The sequence below is a fragment of the Serinus canaria genome, chromosome 1A, assembly GCF_022539315.1.
Source record: "Serinus canaria isolate serCan28SL12 chromosome 1A, serCan2020, whole genome shotgun sequence".
Taxonomy (NCBI): domain Eukaryota; kingdom Metazoa; phylum Chordata; class Aves; order Passeriformes; family Fringillidae; genus Serinus; species Serinus canaria.
The window spans coordinates 14,010,007-14,028,934 of record NC_066314.1 but is presented as its reverse complement, the minus strand read 5'-3'; the positions used below and the strand labels follow the sequence as shown (position 1 = coordinate 14,028,934).

The 18,928-nt window shown below is 42.5% G+C and overlaps 1 protein-coding gene across 2 annotated transcripts; it reads left to right on the top strand.

Annotated features, from left to right (window-relative positions):
• Positions 1-273: 273 nt before the first annotated feature.
• On the top strand, positions 274-18,591 carry SLC26A3 (solute carrier family 26 member 3). Of its 2 annotated transcripts, none has more exons than XM_018910263.3 (21): positions 274-363; positions 3,804-4,002; positions 4,804-4,943; positions 5,055-5,165; positions 5,257-5,414; positions 6,168-6,332; positions 7,035-7,187; positions 7,945-8,027; positions 8,839-8,986; positions 9,118-9,231; positions 9,336-9,413; positions 9,810-9,905; positions 10,816-10,922; positions 11,183-11,252; positions 11,341-11,433; positions 12,820-12,915; positions 13,952-14,185; positions 15,839-15,893; positions 16,411-16,556; positions 17,333-17,398; positions 17,971-18,590. In XM_018910263.3, the coding sequence occupies exons 2-21, from the start codon at positions 3,872-3,874 to the stop codon at positions 17,992-17,994; spliced, it is 2,268 nt and encodes a 755-aa protein (XP_018765808.2). In that variant the 5' UTR covers positions 274-363; positions 3,804-3,871; the 3' UTR covers positions 17,995-18,590. The 2 variants fall into 2 exon arrangements, with proteins under 2 accessions (XP_018765808.2, XP_018765809.2); XM_018910264.3 differs by having other exon boundaries at positions 278-363; positions 3,867-4,002; positions 17,971-18,591.
• The last annotated feature ends 337 nt before the right edge of the window (positions 18,592-18,928 follow it).

The window sequence follows — 18,928 nt, the reverse complement described above, 5'->3', positions numbered from 1 at the left end:
AGCAACAGCACAGGATTGCAACAGACAGTCCTTCTTATTCATCTCTATTTTCCCATATGATCTCTGCAGACCAATCAGAAACAGTTCACTAAACAAAGATAAGCAATATCCCAGAGAACTTTAGGAAATTACTCCTTATCACCCTCCTGAGGATAGGCTCAATGGTCAAGGCCACAGTTAAATCTTCCTTTTCTTGTAAAAGTTAACTGAAGTTAGTTATTAAAGTGCTGGCAGTATTTAGGGAGGTTCTGAAGTGAAGAAGAACACAAGATACCTGCACTGCCTGTGAAAATTTCAGGGGCATCTTAATCCAAAAAATCTTGGTGTAGTTTCTCCTGAAGAGCTTCCTGGAAGATATACCAGGTACAACTTAAAATTGTCCTTTTAGGTTTGGGATATGTGAAGTGATGCTTGTAAATGAAATGCTTTAGTCATGTGTTTGATTTTTTGTAAAATGTAAAAGTTTTCTTTGTGGAATTTTCTTGTATTTTTCAATTGTTCCTATTGCAGAGAAGTTCAATTTTGTGAGTGATATGCATAGATTTAAAAGTGAGATGGACCATGTTAATATTTAATTTTTCTATTAAAATTACATATTTTTGTGTACTTATTAGTCAATATTTAGGATAAATCAGTAAAGGAAAAAAAATATTCTTTTGTTAATCCTCTCAACCAAATGGCACACTGAAAATACACATTTTCAAGATTTCACAGAGCTGAGGAATTAGCAGTGGAGTTGGAGGTTTTTACATGTGAGAAATGCCAGTGCTGTTAGTTGCTGACCAAGAGAACAGAATCAGAGGCTATATGGATTAAAACTGAACCAGAATGTTGTCTCTGGAGTTCTCTTTCAGATCTAGTCTTGGTCAGTAGTGACTGATAATTGTAACCACTCAATAGCTGTGCAGTGTGAGCTTGCTCTGTGCTGGTGCTCCTCATGTGTGGGTGGACACACTATAGAAGTCATCAGAAGAGTTGGTCTTGTCCCCCAAGAAGCCCAAGGCACTCTAGAGAGGCAGTGTGAGTTACTGGAGTACAGGCTTCTCTTTTAAGGAATTTGTGAAGAACACTGGGCTTCACGATGCTGGTACTTTTCACAATATCCTCCTTTTCTTTAAAACATCTAAAATAAGTAATGTCTAACTGATAAAAAAACTCCTTATTCTGAGAGCATCCCATCTTTTTAAAGATATATGGGAAGAAAATGAGAGTGAGCAAGAGGAAGGCAATACTGGCTGCAGTGGTGGTATCTGACAGCTGCTGACAGAGCCTTGGGAGAGGGAATGAGACAGGAGAAGCTTGCCTAGCAGCAGTGGTCATCTGTCTGCAGCAAGGTAGCTCCATGTGGTCCTATTCACCTGCTGGGGAGCAGGCTGAAGGCACCTTCCATTGCACTGCAGGTGCTTGGGCTGGCTTGGTTAAACCTCACTGAAGCACAGCACTGTGGTGTTTAATGCAGACTTCAGCTTGGCAAGGCTCCTGGTCTCCCCTGCAGCTCTAAGCCATCAGCCCCCAAGGGAGTCTGTAAATTGGGGAGACATTCAGGAGGTAAAAATACTTACATCTTCAGTAAGACCAGCACTAGTAAACCAAAAGATGTTTAGAGAATTGTGAAGAAGATATTGTATGCTCCCTGAGACTGGGGCAGTTAATTTGGCCTGAAGAAAGAAGAATAGCTGGGCAAGGGGCAGGAGGGACAACTGAAGTACTCTCAAAAGCTACAGCAGCTACAGCACTGAGGAAAAGCTGAAATTAAAGAGTCACCCATACACTTCTTTTATTTTTATGGCTTATGAACTTTTCAAAGGGTACAAATAGTACATCTTGTGCCCTATAATGTAATGGACAAAACTATTCCACAGGACTTTCAGCAATATCCCTTTTTGTGACATGAAGTCTAAAAGGCAGACATCCAGACTAAGAAACAGAGCAATTTTAAAACCTTTAATAGATAAAACAACTTCTTGCAAACCTCAGTAACTATGATTTATCAGGGAATAAACTGAACTAACTAATTTTTTCATTGAAATTTTATCAGACTCAGTTTTGGAGCTCTGATCCCAACAGAGGGAGGGACAGCAGTGTAAAATTACAGATCAGAGTATCATTTTAACTGGCTTTGGATTGATGTTTTGAATGAGCTTAGATTTTGAGCATTTGCCTGCTAGAATAATTGCCTGCCAGTTTTTGGAAAATATTACAGATCAAATATTTTATGTTAAAACAAAGAGTAAAAATGTTTAACCTGTTGCCAAAATAGTTAATCCTTTGTGCAAGAATAGTATGTCAACAAGATGTTGATCAAAATATCTAAAATGTTCACCAACATTGTTTGGACTTCTACATGTCTATGAATTTCCACAGAATGAACAACAAGGAAACTAAAATGAAATCACTTCAAGCAGGTCAATAATAGCCTCTGAGCTGTAGCAAAGTTTCAAGATGGGATTCACATTTCAATGCCAAAATTGAAAAGATTAAAAGCTTTTCATCTGTTCATAACTATGCAAACAGCTTTGTGGCACATTAAAATCTGTGCTGTGATATCTCCAAATGTTGAGTACTCACAGGTCTGAATTAGAAATGCATGTAGGGTATTTCAGCAAGAGTTAGATGCTAGATGTGGGCAAGGAACTGGTGCTGGTCAGGCACCTGTCAAGAGACCACCAGCCAGCACCAAGACACCATGGAGCATTTTCATTAAGGGAGAGAATTATCAGTGTCCCGAAAGACTACTTGCTTCCTACAGCACATCTTCATCTCTGAGCCAAAACCAAATAGAACAGGATCAAACAGATTAGTTCCAGTTGGAGGGATCTTACAATGATCATCTAGTCCAACTGTTGCTACAAAGAGCAAGTTCCACAGCTTCTGTCTGGGACTAGTACTATATTAAACATTTAATGGTGGCTTCAACTGAGAGAAATATTTTTAGACAGTACAGGTTTAAGGTGAATTTAATGTGGGAAGGATGTGTGGCATAATGAGTGACAGCACAATGAGCAGCACAGTGATGGCATCAATTAATTGCTGCAAAATACCCAGTGGTATTGACTGAAGTGAGTGATGAGCAGATTCATTCTCATATGTAATGTGGGCTCCAAGGGTCATTTCTGGAGTGACCCAGGACAGTTTCTCTTCAGCACAAACATGAAATGTGGGGTGGGACAAGGCAGAAAATAGCATTCAGGTAAGACATTGCAACAACTGTTTGTGAACATGAGGCTGAGGAGAAGCAGTCCAGACAATCTGTGGAAATAAATCTTACAAATAACAAGCAGCAATATTATGCTTTTTTACTCCTGAGCCTGATCTCCTTGTCCCACAGATGCAGCCCAATACCTTCAGCCTTGTCTCTGAATCCAAGAGAGGATGGCTGAGCCCTGCCTGGGCTCTGCCTTTCCCCTCACGTGTGAGTTACAGTGAGCTCCCAGCCCTCCCAGCAGTGCCACAAAGAGAAACTGCTTGGCATCTGCTTGTTTGTTCTTTAGGAAATTAATTTCCTTTGAGGGAGGAAGTTTTTGATTGTACACAGCTGAGTGAGAGATAAATTAACTCAAAAACCATCTTGTCTGCTTTTTGGCTGCATCTTTAGAAAGAAATACTTCATGCTCCAGTGAAACACTGCTCTGCAGTGGGAGGAGGAGCAGGGCAGGAGATCACCTTGGCAAAGTGAAGTGGGTGTCTCAACCATCCCTCTTTTGATCTTCAAAGGTGGTAACGCTCAGTTTGGAGCTCACTCAGCTATGCTATGGCTACCCGCCCCACAGTACATAAAGAGCTAACTCTGTTCTTAATTTCAGTTTTTTAAGTGCCTGGAGGAGAGAGGAGCACACAGAAGTAACTATCCTATCCTGACATTTCAGGAGAAATGGTTGAACCTGTGGGTAACCATTATGTTATAGCCAGACCTGTATACTCAGAGAATGCATTCAATGAAGAGCATGAGAAATTGCACAGATACCATAAAACTTTTTGGGATCACCTGAAGCTCTATTTTAGGTAAGGAGATTCTTTTTGTTTAAATTAGATCTAAGAAAGAGTCCTTACTGCTCCTGGACAGCATGAACTGCATCTTGACAGTGTCCATCTCCCATTCCAACATAGCAAGTGAAAATTCATTAACTAAATTCACTGTCAGACTTTTCTAATGGATTTTGACTGCTGTTACCCTTAGAAGTCTTTCTACAGCTGTATCTAAGGTAGCTTCTCTTTCTCTGGGCCCTTGGTAGCAGACTCTAGGAAGACCTTACAGCAACCTTTCAGTACTTAAAGGGGTCTTATAAGAAAGACATACTCAGGCTTATTACCATGGCCTGTTGCAGCAGAACAAAGGATGATAGTTTTAAACTAAAAGAAGATATATTTGGACTGGATATCAAGAATATTTTTTTTATTATGAGGGTGGTGAGGTACTGGCACAGGTTGCCCAGAGACATGGTGGATGCCCTCTCCTTGGAAATGTTCAAGGTTAGACTGGACAGGGCTCTGAAAAACCTGACCCAGTGGGTGGCATGCCTGCTTACTGGGGTGGGGGTTTTGGATTAGATGGCCACAGAGGTTCCTTTCCAACCCAAGCCATTCTAGGGGTCTATGAGAATTTGGTTTGGAAAAGACCTCTGAAGGCCACTGGATGTACCTTGAAGCACAGATGGCAGTGCAGGTTGATCAGGGCTGTGTCTGGGTGAGATTTTGACTTCTAGCAGCCAGAAGCTGAATCCTCCCCCTTTCCTCACCTCTCTGCAACAGACTGCAATTCAAAGTTGTTCACTGACAAAATTTTGTTCCCTTGTGCCTTTGCAGCTGCTCCCCACAAAGGGCCAAAAAATTTGCTTTGCGTTTGTTCCCAGTCATTTCCTGGCTGCCAGCGTACCGCTTCAGGGAGTGGATCCTGAGTGACATCATCTCCGGCATCAACACGGGGCTCGTGGCTGTGCTGCAAGGTACCTGGGGGAAATGTGTGTCCTGACCCAGCCTGCTAAGCCAGGTGCCAGGCACTGCTGGCTTCAGCCTGCCACACACATGTCACCTTCCCCGGGCCTCTGTCTTCACAGGTCTGGCCTTTGCTTTGCTGGTGAATGTCCCCCCCAGTTATGGACTCTATTCAGCATTCTTCCCTGTCCTGGTCTATTTCATCTTTGGCACATCCAGACATATCTCAGTGGGTAAGTTCAGGCACACCACTTCCCCTCCTCACTGATGAAGAGCTACATGCTGCCTCTTCAGATCTTTTAACAAGTGCCTTATGCTGCCCAGGTCCCTTCCCTGTCCTGAGCCTCATGGTGGGAGGAGTAGTCACCAGGCTGGTCCCCGATGACAGCACTGGAAATGGCAATTCCACAAATACCTCAGCAATAGATGATGAGAGGGTGATGGTGGCTGCATCTGTAACCTTCCTTTCTGGGATTGTTCAGGTTGGTAAATGTATGTGTGTGTGCACACCTATGTGAATAGATGGAGGGTGGCCTGACCTTCCTCTCTGGTTTCTGCTGTTGTAGTCACCAAAGTAATCCTGTTCCACTCTCCGTGTAGCCAACCCTGGCTCAGTGATTAGGAGACATCTCTTCCCTCCAGTGACCAGGCACTCACACGTGCTGTGAAATCCTTGGTTTTGCACAGGCCTGAGCCCACAGCCTACACAGCTGCAGCCAACACCTACAGCAAAAAACAATCTGCTGGATAGGAAAAAAAAGAGCTGTGAAAGTAATGTGAATGATGCAGATGCACCAAGGCGAGTAAAAGATCTGCCTTGCAGTAGTAAAATATTTGGATTTGTTTTTTTAAAAAAATCATTTATCCTTACTCCCTAATAAAGAATTCCTACAGTTCTTCCCTTCCTGCCATACTAATATATTTGCTGCTTCGCGAAACACTTGTACTATGTGAAAATATAGGAACTGAAAACCCTAGAAATAAGGATATATATTTTAGCTATAAAATAAAAAGATTTGGTTTTAACTGCTCTAGCAGTTACTCTTACTGTTATTATACCCTCTGTTTCTAAATGTCAACTTTTGTTGTAAGACTGGTGATAGTACATTCCTTAATCTCTGGATGGATGGGATTAGATGAAAATCTTTGCTTTCATTAAATATAGCGGTCTTACTTTCAAAGATTGCTTAAAAACACAAATGAATCCCACTGACCTATGCTCATTTTTGTTTCAGTTGCTTCTGGGAATTTTTCAGTTTGGATTCATCGTTATTTATCTATCACAATCATTAATCAGTGGTTTCACAACTGCTGCAGCTATCCACGTTTTGGTATCTCAACTGAAATTCATGTTTCAGTTACCTGTCCCTGGATTTAATAAACCATTGGGCATCATCTACGTAAGTGCTAGGTGTTCATTATTTGCTCATGCTATTGACGTACCTGGGATGTATTTCTGACTGTGTATCACAAGGCAGTAATAACAACTCAGAAAAAAAAAATGCAAAACGGGAGGAAAAACAAGAGAAAAATGAGAACTTATTATTAATATTTAGCCAATTTTTAAATTTATTACCAAGCACCAAGTTACACCCCATTGAGATAATTAGATAATATTTACTATTTTGTGTTGGCATATTTCAATTAAGCATTCAACTCTGCCTTAAGGATTTAATCATTCATTTTTACTGGACAGATGTTATACATATTTAAGTTGCATATGACTCTGTGAGGGCTGTTGGATGAGAAAGGAGAGACAAGAAGAACAGGAAGGAAGGAGTGGAGAAAGGCACCTGCCTGGCAATGCCATTGCTCACATTTCCTATCACGGACTTGCCTGTTGTTCCAACCCTCCCTCAGGGGCAAATCTGGAGGAGAGGGTCACAAGTTAGTGAAAAAGGTCTTTTGCAGATGCTTCTATCATTTGGCAGAGGCACATACATTCAGGGGGACTTGCAGTCCACATGATACCACAGGGAATAAATCCCAAACAGCACAGTCCTTAGAGCTGTTCAGATATAGGTTCTTCTGGAAGGGAAAGTGCTTCTGTGCCAGGGCACACCTGTTTCTAAAGCACCACATGTTTCTTCCTGATTCTGCAGACTCTGGAGAGCGTTTTCAGCCAGATCACAGACGCAAACATTGCTGACCTTGTCACATCACTGATTGTCTTGCTTATCGTGTTCGTGGTAAAAGAAATGAACGATCGATACAAGGAAAAGTTACCAGCTCCCATCCCGATCGAACTCCTTGTGGTGAGTCACTTCCTTTGATTTTGCAATTGCTCCATGTTACGACATGGGAAGCAGAGTTTTAACTATTTCTTCTCCTGTTATCCACTAAACGATGCATTATCATTTTACCTATAAAAAAAAATTACAGCATTCAGGAGCTATTGTGAGATGTTTTACTTCCACATAGGCGTTCTTAACTGAACATACATGTGGTGTTATAAAAGATTAAATTTTTCCTTGGATAGAATTGGCTCTGACACCAGCCAGTTGCAGTCTCACAGCTGAGGCCCCTCTGCACCATACCTGCAAGCAGCCACTGAATATCAGCCACTGGATATCTATGGCCACACACAAAATTATTTTGCCTTCCAGCAGCAGAAGGTTTTGCCCACTCTGAGCAGCAGAGGAGTGGAGGAAGCTTCACAGGGGCAGTAAGCCCCTAAAATCCTGGAGGATGTATAGACTCAAGCAGCACCTGTTTTCCCACAGAATCATTACACCCCTTGTTAGAACATACCTGGTTTACTGGGTGGATGATCTCTGCTGTTATTAAGATATTCTGTTACAATCTTTGTGATTTATGAACATAAACCCATACCTGTAAGGTCATTTGGGAATGACATCTGAACAGCAAAGGGATGTGAAAACTTGGGACATAATTCTGCTGCTAGTGATGAGGCTGGACAGTGTGTAAGAGAAGGAAGGTAATGGTGTTTAATAGATTCTTTACACTCTTACTTTAATGTGCCTAATGGAGGTGTGGTTTATTATCTTTCAGACAATCGTAGCGGCACTGATTTCCTATTTTGTCAACTTTGAAGAAAAATTTGGTGTAGCTGTTGTTGGAAAACTAGAGGATGGGTAAGTGATTTACAATTCACCAGTGGAGCAAGACGTTCTCTTTAGCTGGGCCATGTTGAACGAGTTCAGCTATGTTTCTGATTAAAATTATCTGCTTCATCTTCTTCAGTAGGTAAATAAACATTTTTTCTCAATGATATGACACACTTTCAGTACACAAAAATTACACTCTAGAGCACATCTCCTACTTATCAAGGAGTACACTGAGACATGAAATAATTGTGTCCTTCACTTTCTGAGATAGCTGGTGAGCAGGAGGTTGATGTTTGTCCTTTTAATTGAACTACTCACTCCTGAACTCCTCCATTTCTCTCAGAGCACATGCATAGTTCACCAGCTACCACCAGCCCTGGGAAGCCACCAGGACCCTGCACAATTCTCCTCCCTGGTCCCATGACCAGCCATCAGCATCTCTTCAGCACCATTATCCTCCAGAGGCATCAACATCTGACCATCCAGGACTACATCCACATAAAGATTATTTCTCCACATATAGAATATATAGCCTTCATCTGGCTATGCCAGAATTTTGGCATAAAGAATCAGGTGGCACATGTCAAGTTAAAAAGAAGGAGAAAGACATTTACTGGGACAGCAGAGTGAGTCTGGGGTGGTCTCTGTAGCCCCAGGGGTGTTAGTAGGTGAAGCTTGCAGAGCAACAGCTCTTTCTGCTCATGAGTCTCTTTTTTTCAGATTTCAGTTCACTGGAAAAAAAAAGAAGGAGAAAAAGAAGTTCAGGAAGGAATTCTCCCCAAGATCTGCAAAAGACCCTTAGCCACCTCCCTAATGAGTTGAGTTTTTTGTCTTACAGGTTTCATACACCTGTTGCACCTGATGTAGGCATCCTCCAGAAGTGTATTGGTGACAGCATTTCCATCGCGATCGTTGGGTTTGCAGTAGCCTTCTCTGTGGCTAAAGTGTATTCCATCAAGCATGACTACCCAATAGATGGCAACCAGGTAGGCAAATAACACAGAGATCAATATACTACATTTATCAATGGGAAATAAGTCATTTTAGGAAAGCTTTGCCTTGTGATTAACTGTCACAATCCATCTCTTAAGAACAATCTCTTTTACTTTTATTTCAGGAACTAATTGCTTTTGGGCTGGGTAATATAGTTGGTGGATCATTCAAGGGATTTGCCTCCAGCACTGCTCTTTCAAGATCAGGTGTGCAGGAGAGCACAGGAGGCAAAACACAGGTACAGAAGTCATGATGACATTTAATGAAAGACAGCTCTTTTTTTCCTAGCTAACCATCATGCCTGTGGGCACTTATTCATTGTGGAATTGTTCTCTCATGCAGATTGCTGGCATTATCTCATCTGTCATTGTTTTACTTGTGATCTTGGCCATTGGGTTTCTCCTGGCACCACTACAGAAGGTATTCACTGGTTTCATCTAATGCTTCCTCCTGCTCCCCAAAGACAGGGCTGCTCTCTCTTCAGTGGGAGGCAAAAAGGTTTGAAAAGTTTGGTTCTTTTTCCCACATTATGCCAGAAAGGATCCCTATATCTGGGCCCTCAAAGGGAACACAAGTACCCAAACACCAAAAGCCAACTTTCAGGTGCCAAAAATAAGTGAGATTTACAGCCTCAATCAGACATCTGCACTGCACCATAGTGCAGTGTTGGGTGTGCCAACATCAGTGTGCACTGGGAGCAGCTCCCTGGCCTTTCAACTGCACTTTGGCCCTCTTTGTATGATCTTTTAGTTCCTAATGTTTTACATTTTCTTTGCTTACTTAAACAAGGAACATGTGTTTTGGTCTTTTTAACAGTCAGTCCTTGCATCTTTGGCTCTTGGCAATTTGAAAGGAATGCTCATGCAGTTCAAGGAAATAAGCATTCTCTGGAGAAAGGACAAGTGTGACTGTGTAAGTTGAGTTTCACAAGCATCAGAAGTTAAATGCTCTGAAAAAGTAATCTATCATACAAATGTTCTTTTTTTTATCCCTGTTTTACTTCACTAAACAGAAAGTACAATATTTGCATGCCTTTTTTACTGGTATATCCCTTGTTAATGTGTTCCATTTTGTCCCACTTATTTGGAGTCGATTCTCACTCTTAACTTCATTTTCATCCATTTCATCAAAATCTATTAAAATAGTGCATTATATAAAGTCAAATATAAAGTCAAAATATAGAATCAAATAATGACAGAAAATATCCAAATATCTACTGCACTGACTAAGCATTCAGGGACATTTCTCACAATCACACAATGTGTCATATGAAAGATACACAGCAACAAACAAACGAAAACTGGGACTTGAAGGGTTTGCTCCAAATGGTAAAGCTGGTGGCTAGAGGGCAGGACTCATTACCTCTCAGAAAATTTAGGCTCACAAATGGTTTCAGGCCTCAGTTTTCCCAGCTATCAAACAGTTATTTGCCCTATGAAAATGCATTGAACTCTGTGGCTAAAAGTTATTCAAATTTAACAGCTGTGCACACTCACAGCACCTATATTTGCACATTTACAACTCTCAGCTTTACCAGATTTCTGATTCACTTCTCATCTTGCCTTTCTGCTGGATTTTCATTAAGCATTTAGTGAACAACCTATGCCATTTTAAGCCTTAATTGTCTAGAAATTGTAGTCCCTAGAAACACTCCCTGGTGCTGGTTGGTGACTATGGCCCTGTTTTACAAGAAAAAAGCCTCACCAAAAGCAGGTGGACATGCTGGACCAGATCTGAGATCTATTCCTGCTCCTATCCTGAGCTCATGACCCAGGTTCTTGACATAATGTTTATAATGTTGCCATCCACTGTGTCCTTACAGGTTATATGGGTGGTGACTTTCTTAGCTGCCATCTTTCTTGGCCTGGACATTGGACTAGCAGCAGCAGTGGCATTCCAGCTGCTCACTGTGGTGATCCGCTCCCAGTTGTGAGTACTTGTTGAATGCAATGGTATCCCAGGGCCTCCCATTATAGGCTTTCTCCCTCTGTACAGAGAAGGGCAACAGCCCTGTCTGTGCCTTGGTGTGTCCAGCAACTGTGCATGGAAAAATAATTTACAGGCATAAACCTTTGGATGTGGGGCTTACCTCAGTGGGCCACTCCAGCTGAGATGGTTTCATCTGATCCTTCCCATCCCCCAAGTTCCAATGTGGGACACAAATAATTGTGTGTGTGTGTTGTTCACAGTCCAAGCTGCACTGTTTTGGCCAATGTTGGGAGAAGTAACATCTACAGAAACAGGAAGGATTACACTGATGTAAGAAATGTCTCATTTCTTTAACCACCTGCTGCACTTGTGCTTCTATGGCAAACATTGCCACTGATGCTTTTGCTTCATTTTACAGATCTATGAGCCAGAGGGAGTGAAGATTTTCAGATGCTCCTCTCCAATTTTCTTTGCTAATATTGAATTCTTCAGAGAGAAACTCATCACTGCTGTAAGTGCCTGAGGCTGTTCTGAACATATGAATTGTGTGACACTTTAAGGTGGATACAGTTTCCCAATAATTACTATTATGCAGTCATTCCACAGTTCAAGGGTGAACTTTTTTATACTGTTGCCATTACTGTGATATAACATGTATGCACACACCTCTGAGAAAGAGAACAGCCTGACTCATGCTGAACTTACACCATATCAATGTTTATACCATATATACATATATACTTATACCATAACAATATATATTTCAAGAAGAATAGAGTGTAAACATAGATAATGTAAAGGAATTTTTTTTAAATTTTATTTTATTTGCTCTTGTACTATTTACACACAATAAATTCTAGTTTACTCGTCTTGCCCCAAGAACGTAACCACAACCAGTCAGCAGAATGCCAAATGGAATCATCCTCTCAAAGAGTCTTAACATCTTTCATAACAAACTGGTGAATGCAGCCAGGGTTTCCATAGCCAGGACAGAGATCCAGGACCCCTGAGCCCCCACTGTGGGAATGAGGCCCACCATCCCCAGCCCAAACACAACCTGCACCATAACCTCCCCTTCCTGCTGCTCTTAGTGGGGAGTTGATAAACAGTGACTCCCCTGAGCACTCATAATGAGCAGTTTGTTCTTCACATGAGGGACTGACACTAGCAGAGGAATGAGAGAATCTGACACATTTGGTTCTCCATGTGCTTGGCTTTCATCTCAGAAGAGCCTGAAGCTTTTTTTTCTGTGAGTGCAGATGTTCACACCACTCTCTCTGTACAAATACAGATACTTCTAACACCTTTCTCCTTGACACACTAGATGGATAAGGCAAAAGACTTTCAGGAATTTAGTATTTTAGCCAAATTTTATTATTAGCCTAATTTACCTGCCATCTAATTCTGTTAAAACCAGCTCGGAGTTTCAAGAGACAGATGAAGGCAACATGATAAAATCTGGCTTTCTTCTTCAGGAAAAAGACTGGGTGAATGACCCAGGCTGCAGTCAGGAGGCACAAAGCAGATACAAATCATGAGCTCTCAGATCTTGGCCACCTGGGTGACCACCTCATAATGCAGATGAGTAGCAGATGCCAGCACTGTGCCAGCCTGCTGGAGTTACTGGCCTGTGCTAAGCACTGCCACTGCTATAATGCTGTCCATGCTGGTGTCCTAAAGCAGTACAGATAGCCCTGCCTCATTTGCAGCCATTCCTGTAGACATCCTTCCAACCTAGAAAGAGCCCTTGCTTGAATTTGTGAAAAGGGGTAGACAACATCAAGTTCAAACTATGGTTATTATGACTGTAACGAAAAACCTTATGAGGTGCTTTGTCCTTCCCCTGCTGTCACAGAGGTGTTTTTTTGTTTAATTATTCAAAGTGATGGTTTTGCAGGTTGGCTTCAACCCACTGAGAGTCCTGAGGAAACGCAATAAAGCTCTGAGGAAGATTAGGAAGATGCTGAAGAAAGGAGAGCTGCAAGTGACACCGGTATGTAAGGCAACCCCCTATAGTATTCGCAGGGATCCCCAACGAGGGGAGAGAATGATGCATCTGACTCCATTGATGTCAGAAGCCTAATTAATTACTTTATTACACTATATTATTCTATGCTATATTACACTATATTACATTACATCTAAACTGAATGTGCCAAGCACTCCACTGCACACCCTGCACAGAATCTCATGACTGTCAGCCAAGAGTCCCAGCACACACACACTTGGCCCTAAAAGGCCAAGGAAACGAAACGCCATCACTTTGGGTAAACAATCTCCATATTGCATTCTACTTTTGCACAAACACAGGCACAGCAAATAAGATAAGAACTATTTTCCCTTTTTCTGAGGTTCAGAGAATGTGAAACCCAGAAATATTTTTGGGAAGAATTGTGCCTTGCTTTTCTCTGTGAAGAGAAATGTGGCAACAACCTCGCGGGGTGAGGAGGGAGTTAAGCAACCAAGCTCCCTGTTTTACATGGCAAAGAAGGACCTCATTGCCTCCCTTCTTAATTAGATACATATTCCCCAAGTTGCTGCTTCATGACATAAACACATTTAAAAACCAAGATTTTAAATGGCTCTCACAGTTAGAGACCTACAGATTTACCATGGGCAGAGCTTGTGCATGTCCACTGGAGCTTTGTTTGGCAACAAATAGCAGGATCAGATCCCACAGAAGTGAATATCTTTCTGCATTAATGGTAGGATAAAGCTGGTTTTCTCCCAGCTCAAATCCTGCATGCCTTTTGTTGACTTGTTCCAAAATTACTGAGTTAAAATATGTCTGGCAACTGTCTTCAGGAAACAATAAAAAGCCATCATTAAGCGATGATGATGATGATTAAATGATTTCCATATTTCTCAAGACAAGGGAGAGACAGAACTTTCCAGGTGGGTCCTGCTCTGTCTCATAGGAAGATCAGTTGTGTGTTGCCATTACTCTTGCCCTTGTGTGAGAAGTACCACTACCCTGGCTGGGTATTAAAGAAGAGAACTAATTTTGACATTTTTCTATGTCAACACAGAAAGGCTTGATTTGCATGGCTAACCCTACATATGAGTCAGAGGAAGAGTTGGACAACAACAGGATAGAAGAGCTGGACCAACCCACCATCATGACAGACTTGCCCATTCAGATCAACTGGGGCACTGACCTCCCCCCTGGCATCAGTGTGCCCCAGGTCAACCTCCACAGCATCATTCTGGATTTCTCATCAGTGTCCTTCCTTGATTTTTCTGCCATGACAATCCTCCGAAAGGTAATCACAATTCACAAGACCATATGAGAGAAAATCTTACAAATGCAGTTACGCTTGAGGGATACACATGAGTGAAAGGATGGTGCCCAGAGGGACCTGGACAGGAGTGGGCCCACCTGAACCTCATGAAGTTCAACAAGGCCAAGTGCAAGGTGCTGCAGGTAGATCAGGGCAATCCCCAGAATCGATACAGACTGGGGAATAAATGGATTGGGAATAGTCCTTCAGTGGAGGAGATGGGGATTCTGGTGGATGAAAAGTTGGACATGGCCCAGCAATGTGCACTCACAGGCCAGAAAGCCAATCATATCCTGGGCTGCATAAAAAAAATGTGACCAGCAGGTAATTCTTCCCCACCCTCATGAGAGATTCTACTCCACTCCCACGAGACCTCAACTGAGGTAGGTGACCACCTGTGGGGTCACCAACGCAGGAAAAACATGGACATCTTAGAACACGTCCAGATGAGAGCCATGGAAAGGAGCAGAGGGCTGGAGCATCTCTCCTATGAGGAAAGGCTCAGAGAGTTGGAGTTGTTCAGCCTAGAGAGGAGAAGGCTATGGAGGCTATACTATTGAGTATGGCCTTTCCATACTTAAAAGGAGCCTATGAAAAAGCATGGAGAGGGATTTCTTACAGGGATATACGGTGGTAGGACAAGAGGCAATGGCTTTAAAATGAAAGAGGGCAGGTCCAGATTAGAAGAAATCTTTTACTGTGAGGGTGGTGAAATACTGGAACAGATTGCCCAGAGAAGCTGTGGATGCTCCATCCCTGAAACTGTTAAAAGGCAAGTTGGATGATGCTCTGAGCAACCTGCTCCAGTGTCAAGTGTCCCTGTCCAGAGCAGGGGTTTGGAACAAGATGATCTTTGAGTCCCTTCCAACCAAAACCATTCTATGATTCTATTCTGTGTTTGTAGTCTGCTTCTTAAAGGCATTTCTACATGGACTGGAAGGCCATTGGCAAACCTTGAGTTTGTGTGAATTTGAATGTACATTTTCAATAGAAAATGTTTAGGAAATAGTTTAAATAATCAATATAAGTTGTCTTGGAATGGAAGTGTTGGCTGTGGTACCTTTTCTTCTTCACCTGGTAAGATTTTGGGAAGCTTTGCAGAAATATAGATATGAAATATAGCTTTGAACACCCAGCTGGAGTTGGAACATTGGAGTTCCATTTCTGCTCCTGCTTTTGCTTGCCCAGATGACCTTGAACAAAGCAAAAGGCACAACATTTTCAACAGCAGCAGCTGCAGTTAACTGTCTGGAGACACAGATCCATAGGAACTAAAGACCCACCATGACAGTGGGAATTATAGTTCTGCTAAAGTTCTCAGTTACAAAAATCTCCCCCAGAAGATTTCATCATGTATCACGTAGATACAACAAAGCCATACAACTAAAGAAAGATCACCTACTTCTTTGTGAGCTAAACCTTTTCAATAGGCTCTTTTCAAAAGGCTTGGCCACCCCTGTCTGCAGCCATGTGAAGAGATTCCCTCTATGTGCAACAGAGTTTGAGTCTAGATCCACTTACCATCATAGATCTTAAATATCATAGAGTGGTTGGTATATTTGCTATGGCTAATCACTATCATGGTAATCAGCAAGCCCAGCAGAATCTAAATGGTGCCTCCTTCTGGTTTAACAGACTTTGAAAGAATTTGTCCGGCTCGACATTGACATTTACATTGCTGGGGCATACGGTGAGTACTTGCCTTTGCATTGTGGCATCACCACAGATGCCTTGTCCCACTGCCTCCCCTGTTGACCACTGAGCATGGCTGTGGAGGATCACCCAGTTTTACCTTCCAGTCTTGGGTAGCAAACAGCAAACACCACCCACTAAATGGAGGTGTTGTCCCTCCCATGCTGTCCCCTAAAGGCTGGGACCATGTGTGATGGCTCCTTTTACCTATGGCCACTGCTGTGTTGTACAGCTCTGGGCTGCAGGACCCACCATCATGCACCCTGGGCTAGGCATTAAATAAGAAAATGGGCTCAAATTCCTTCCTGCCTGGCACAGAGCAGGGAACTACTAATGGCATGCTAACTACTTATGTTCCATCCTCTTGATATCCATACAGCCATCTGCTCTAATAAATAAAACAGTGCATCATACCAGGAGCTCCTGTGTTCTCTCAGTGGGCATGCTCAGGATACACAATTTCTTCCTTTTTAAGGCCTGAAGGTCACTTGTGCTTTGATTTTGTTCACTCACAGAGGGCCTCCTGGACAAACTGGAGAGAAGTGCATTTTTTGATGAAGAGATTAAGCCATCCATGTTTTTCCTCACCATTCATGATGCAGTTTTACACATTTTGCTGAAGAAGGACATAGCCAACTCCCCCAAATTGAAGCTTGCTGAGGTAAAAATACAGTGTTCATCTTTCATTACTTTTGTGCCTTTCAAGCATTGCCAGGCTCCCAGCAGTGCCCTGCACAGCTTTAGCTGTGTGTGCTACACTGTCTCTAGTTTCAAAAAGATAGTCATTAAAACTCAGCTGGTCTCCAATCAAATTGAAGAACAAGAGTGGCTCCTGGTTCAGGTCTGTGGAAAACCATTTGTGAAAGGAGTGAATAATTCCCAGTGGTGGCTGGCCTGGCTGTGGACTTTGAGTCACCTCCTTGGGAAGAACACAGTGCCCATCCACCATCCACCTCTGTGGGCACCCACCCAGCAGAGACTGCTCAATTTGCTGCAGTGGCTCTTGAAAGGCAGACTTTATACTGCTTGCATATAGACTTTCCAGCCCTGTCTCTCCTCAAAAGGGCTGCTAAAGTAGTGTGGGCAAATTAGTACTGCCAGATTTGGTAATGGCCTTTCTGGGAGTGTTCTTATACCAGGAGCAAGAAAGGATCCTGTATGCAATAAATGTGTTTAAATGTACGAGACCCAGAATGCTGCTCATGTGGAAACTGTCTAATCCCACTTAACTGAGCTGGTCCAGATCTTCTGCACTGACCCAGAGATGCAGTGGAGGTCATAAAACCCTGACAAGCGAGAGCTTGCTTTCTTCTATGTCAGCGTTCCGGGCATGTTCCAGAGATTTAAAAATCAAGACCATCTTTAGTGTGAAAAATGATAAACAGAAAAAGAAAAGCAATCCATTTGCTAACCCACAACTTCTTGTGCTCGTTGCAGGAGAAGGGCAGAAGCAGTGACTATGTCATCATCCCCAGGAACGGACTGCGCAGCCGCGAGTGCACAGTAAGGCTCTGGCTATGGCCCTCCAGCTGTAGACAATGCAGCCCAAAAAAGCTGCTCATGGAAACAGCTGGGTCAGATAACAAAAGCTTCTCTGTACCTGAGCTCTTGTGTCAGCCCAGGCAGAAAGCCACCAGACAGTTTACTGATGGGATTTGGCTTAGGGCAAAGCCTTACCGGGGTCAGAGGGATGGGGTCGGCTCTCGAGCCTTGCGGTGCACACGGAGCAGAGGGAAGGCAGGCAAAGGCTGCCTCACCTGCCCACCACAGCTCCTCCATGATAAAGTCACTGGTAGAATGGCCCTGTGGCAGAGAAGTCAACATTAGTCCGGTTCATCTAAATGTCTCAGGGAGAAGGGGAGTCTGGAGACAGAGATAAGGAAGGGACACATACAGGTTTTCAGCACAGACACAGAGCCAGCACAGGACAACCCTGTAAGGAGGAAATGTCAGGCCCCAGTCTTCCCACTCAAATGCTTTAGGGGATCAAATACTTACACATCATTTACAAGATGACACCTACCCTGGATATTCTTTTCAGAATATGGAATTTATTTTTTTTTTATTCCCTACAGATTCCAACAGAAACAAAATTTTAGACTTAACTTCCTAAGTATAATATCCTCCAGCAGTATGTGTGGTGAGCATGAAGACAGAAGGATACTTTTAAATACCTTAAGAAGGATTTACTACATATGGTTATGTTCCAGGTTTTGAAATGGGTTTGTTAGTCTTATGTGTCTCTGTATATATAAATGTATTTATATATACATATATATCTATATATATATATATTTATATGGAGAGGCTAAAATCACACAGATTTTCTTATTTCATATCACAGTTTGTAGACAACATGTACAGTTACTTGAGAATCTATAAATATTTGAAATCTTGTATTGGATACGACAGAATAATAGAACCGGTATTTTATCTTCAGCATGTATATAACTTGAATAAAGTTCTCTTGATGGTTTGTAAGATATTTAGTAGACTGAGTTAAACTTGCTCTCTCTCAGCTTACTACCACAAGCATAAGCACAGTGTACACAGTGACTAATGTATCTAATTATGAAGATTGTTCAGGAAAGACACAGGATTTTCAGATCAAAACAAGATTCATTGATTTGCATTGGGCTTGTGTAAAGTGCAGAAGGGAGGATACATTTATAGTGAACCACTGTATATACACAGAGAGTGAACCACAGTGACTGTATGGCTGCATTTGTCCATGCACCATCAGGGTAGCTCACAGTCAGTGAGACCAGCCTGTGACAGACACTGGCCCAGAACCTGGCTGGAGGAGCTGTGGGTGTGGAGCTCCAGGTGGGCAGGCTGAATTGCCTGGATCTATGGACACACGGGCAGAGGCCTTCAGCTTAAAGAGTCTGCTCTGATATTCTGCACAACTGCTGTCAATTAACCCTGCTGGAAGTCTAAGGCTTGAAGATGAGCTACATCACAACTTTCAGAGAACTGAGAAGAATGATGACAGACAGTGACAGAACGTTTAATTTCTCATAGCAAGTGCCA

Bases quoted from the DNA above. Each gene is read 5' to 3' on its own strand.
- SLC26A3 (XM_018910264.3), top strand. From the start codon at position 3,872: ATGGTTGAACCTGTGGGTAACCATTATGTTATAGCCAGACCTGTATAC. The intron at 11,434-12,819 runs GTAAGTGCCTGA...ATGGTTTTGCAG, and splicing joins GAGAGAAACTCATCACTGCT to GTTGGCTTCAACCCACTGAG. The intron at 16,557-17,332 runs GTAAAAATACAG...TGCTCGTTGCAG, and splicing joins CCAAATTGAAGCTTGCTGAG to GAGAAGGGCAGAAGCAGTGA.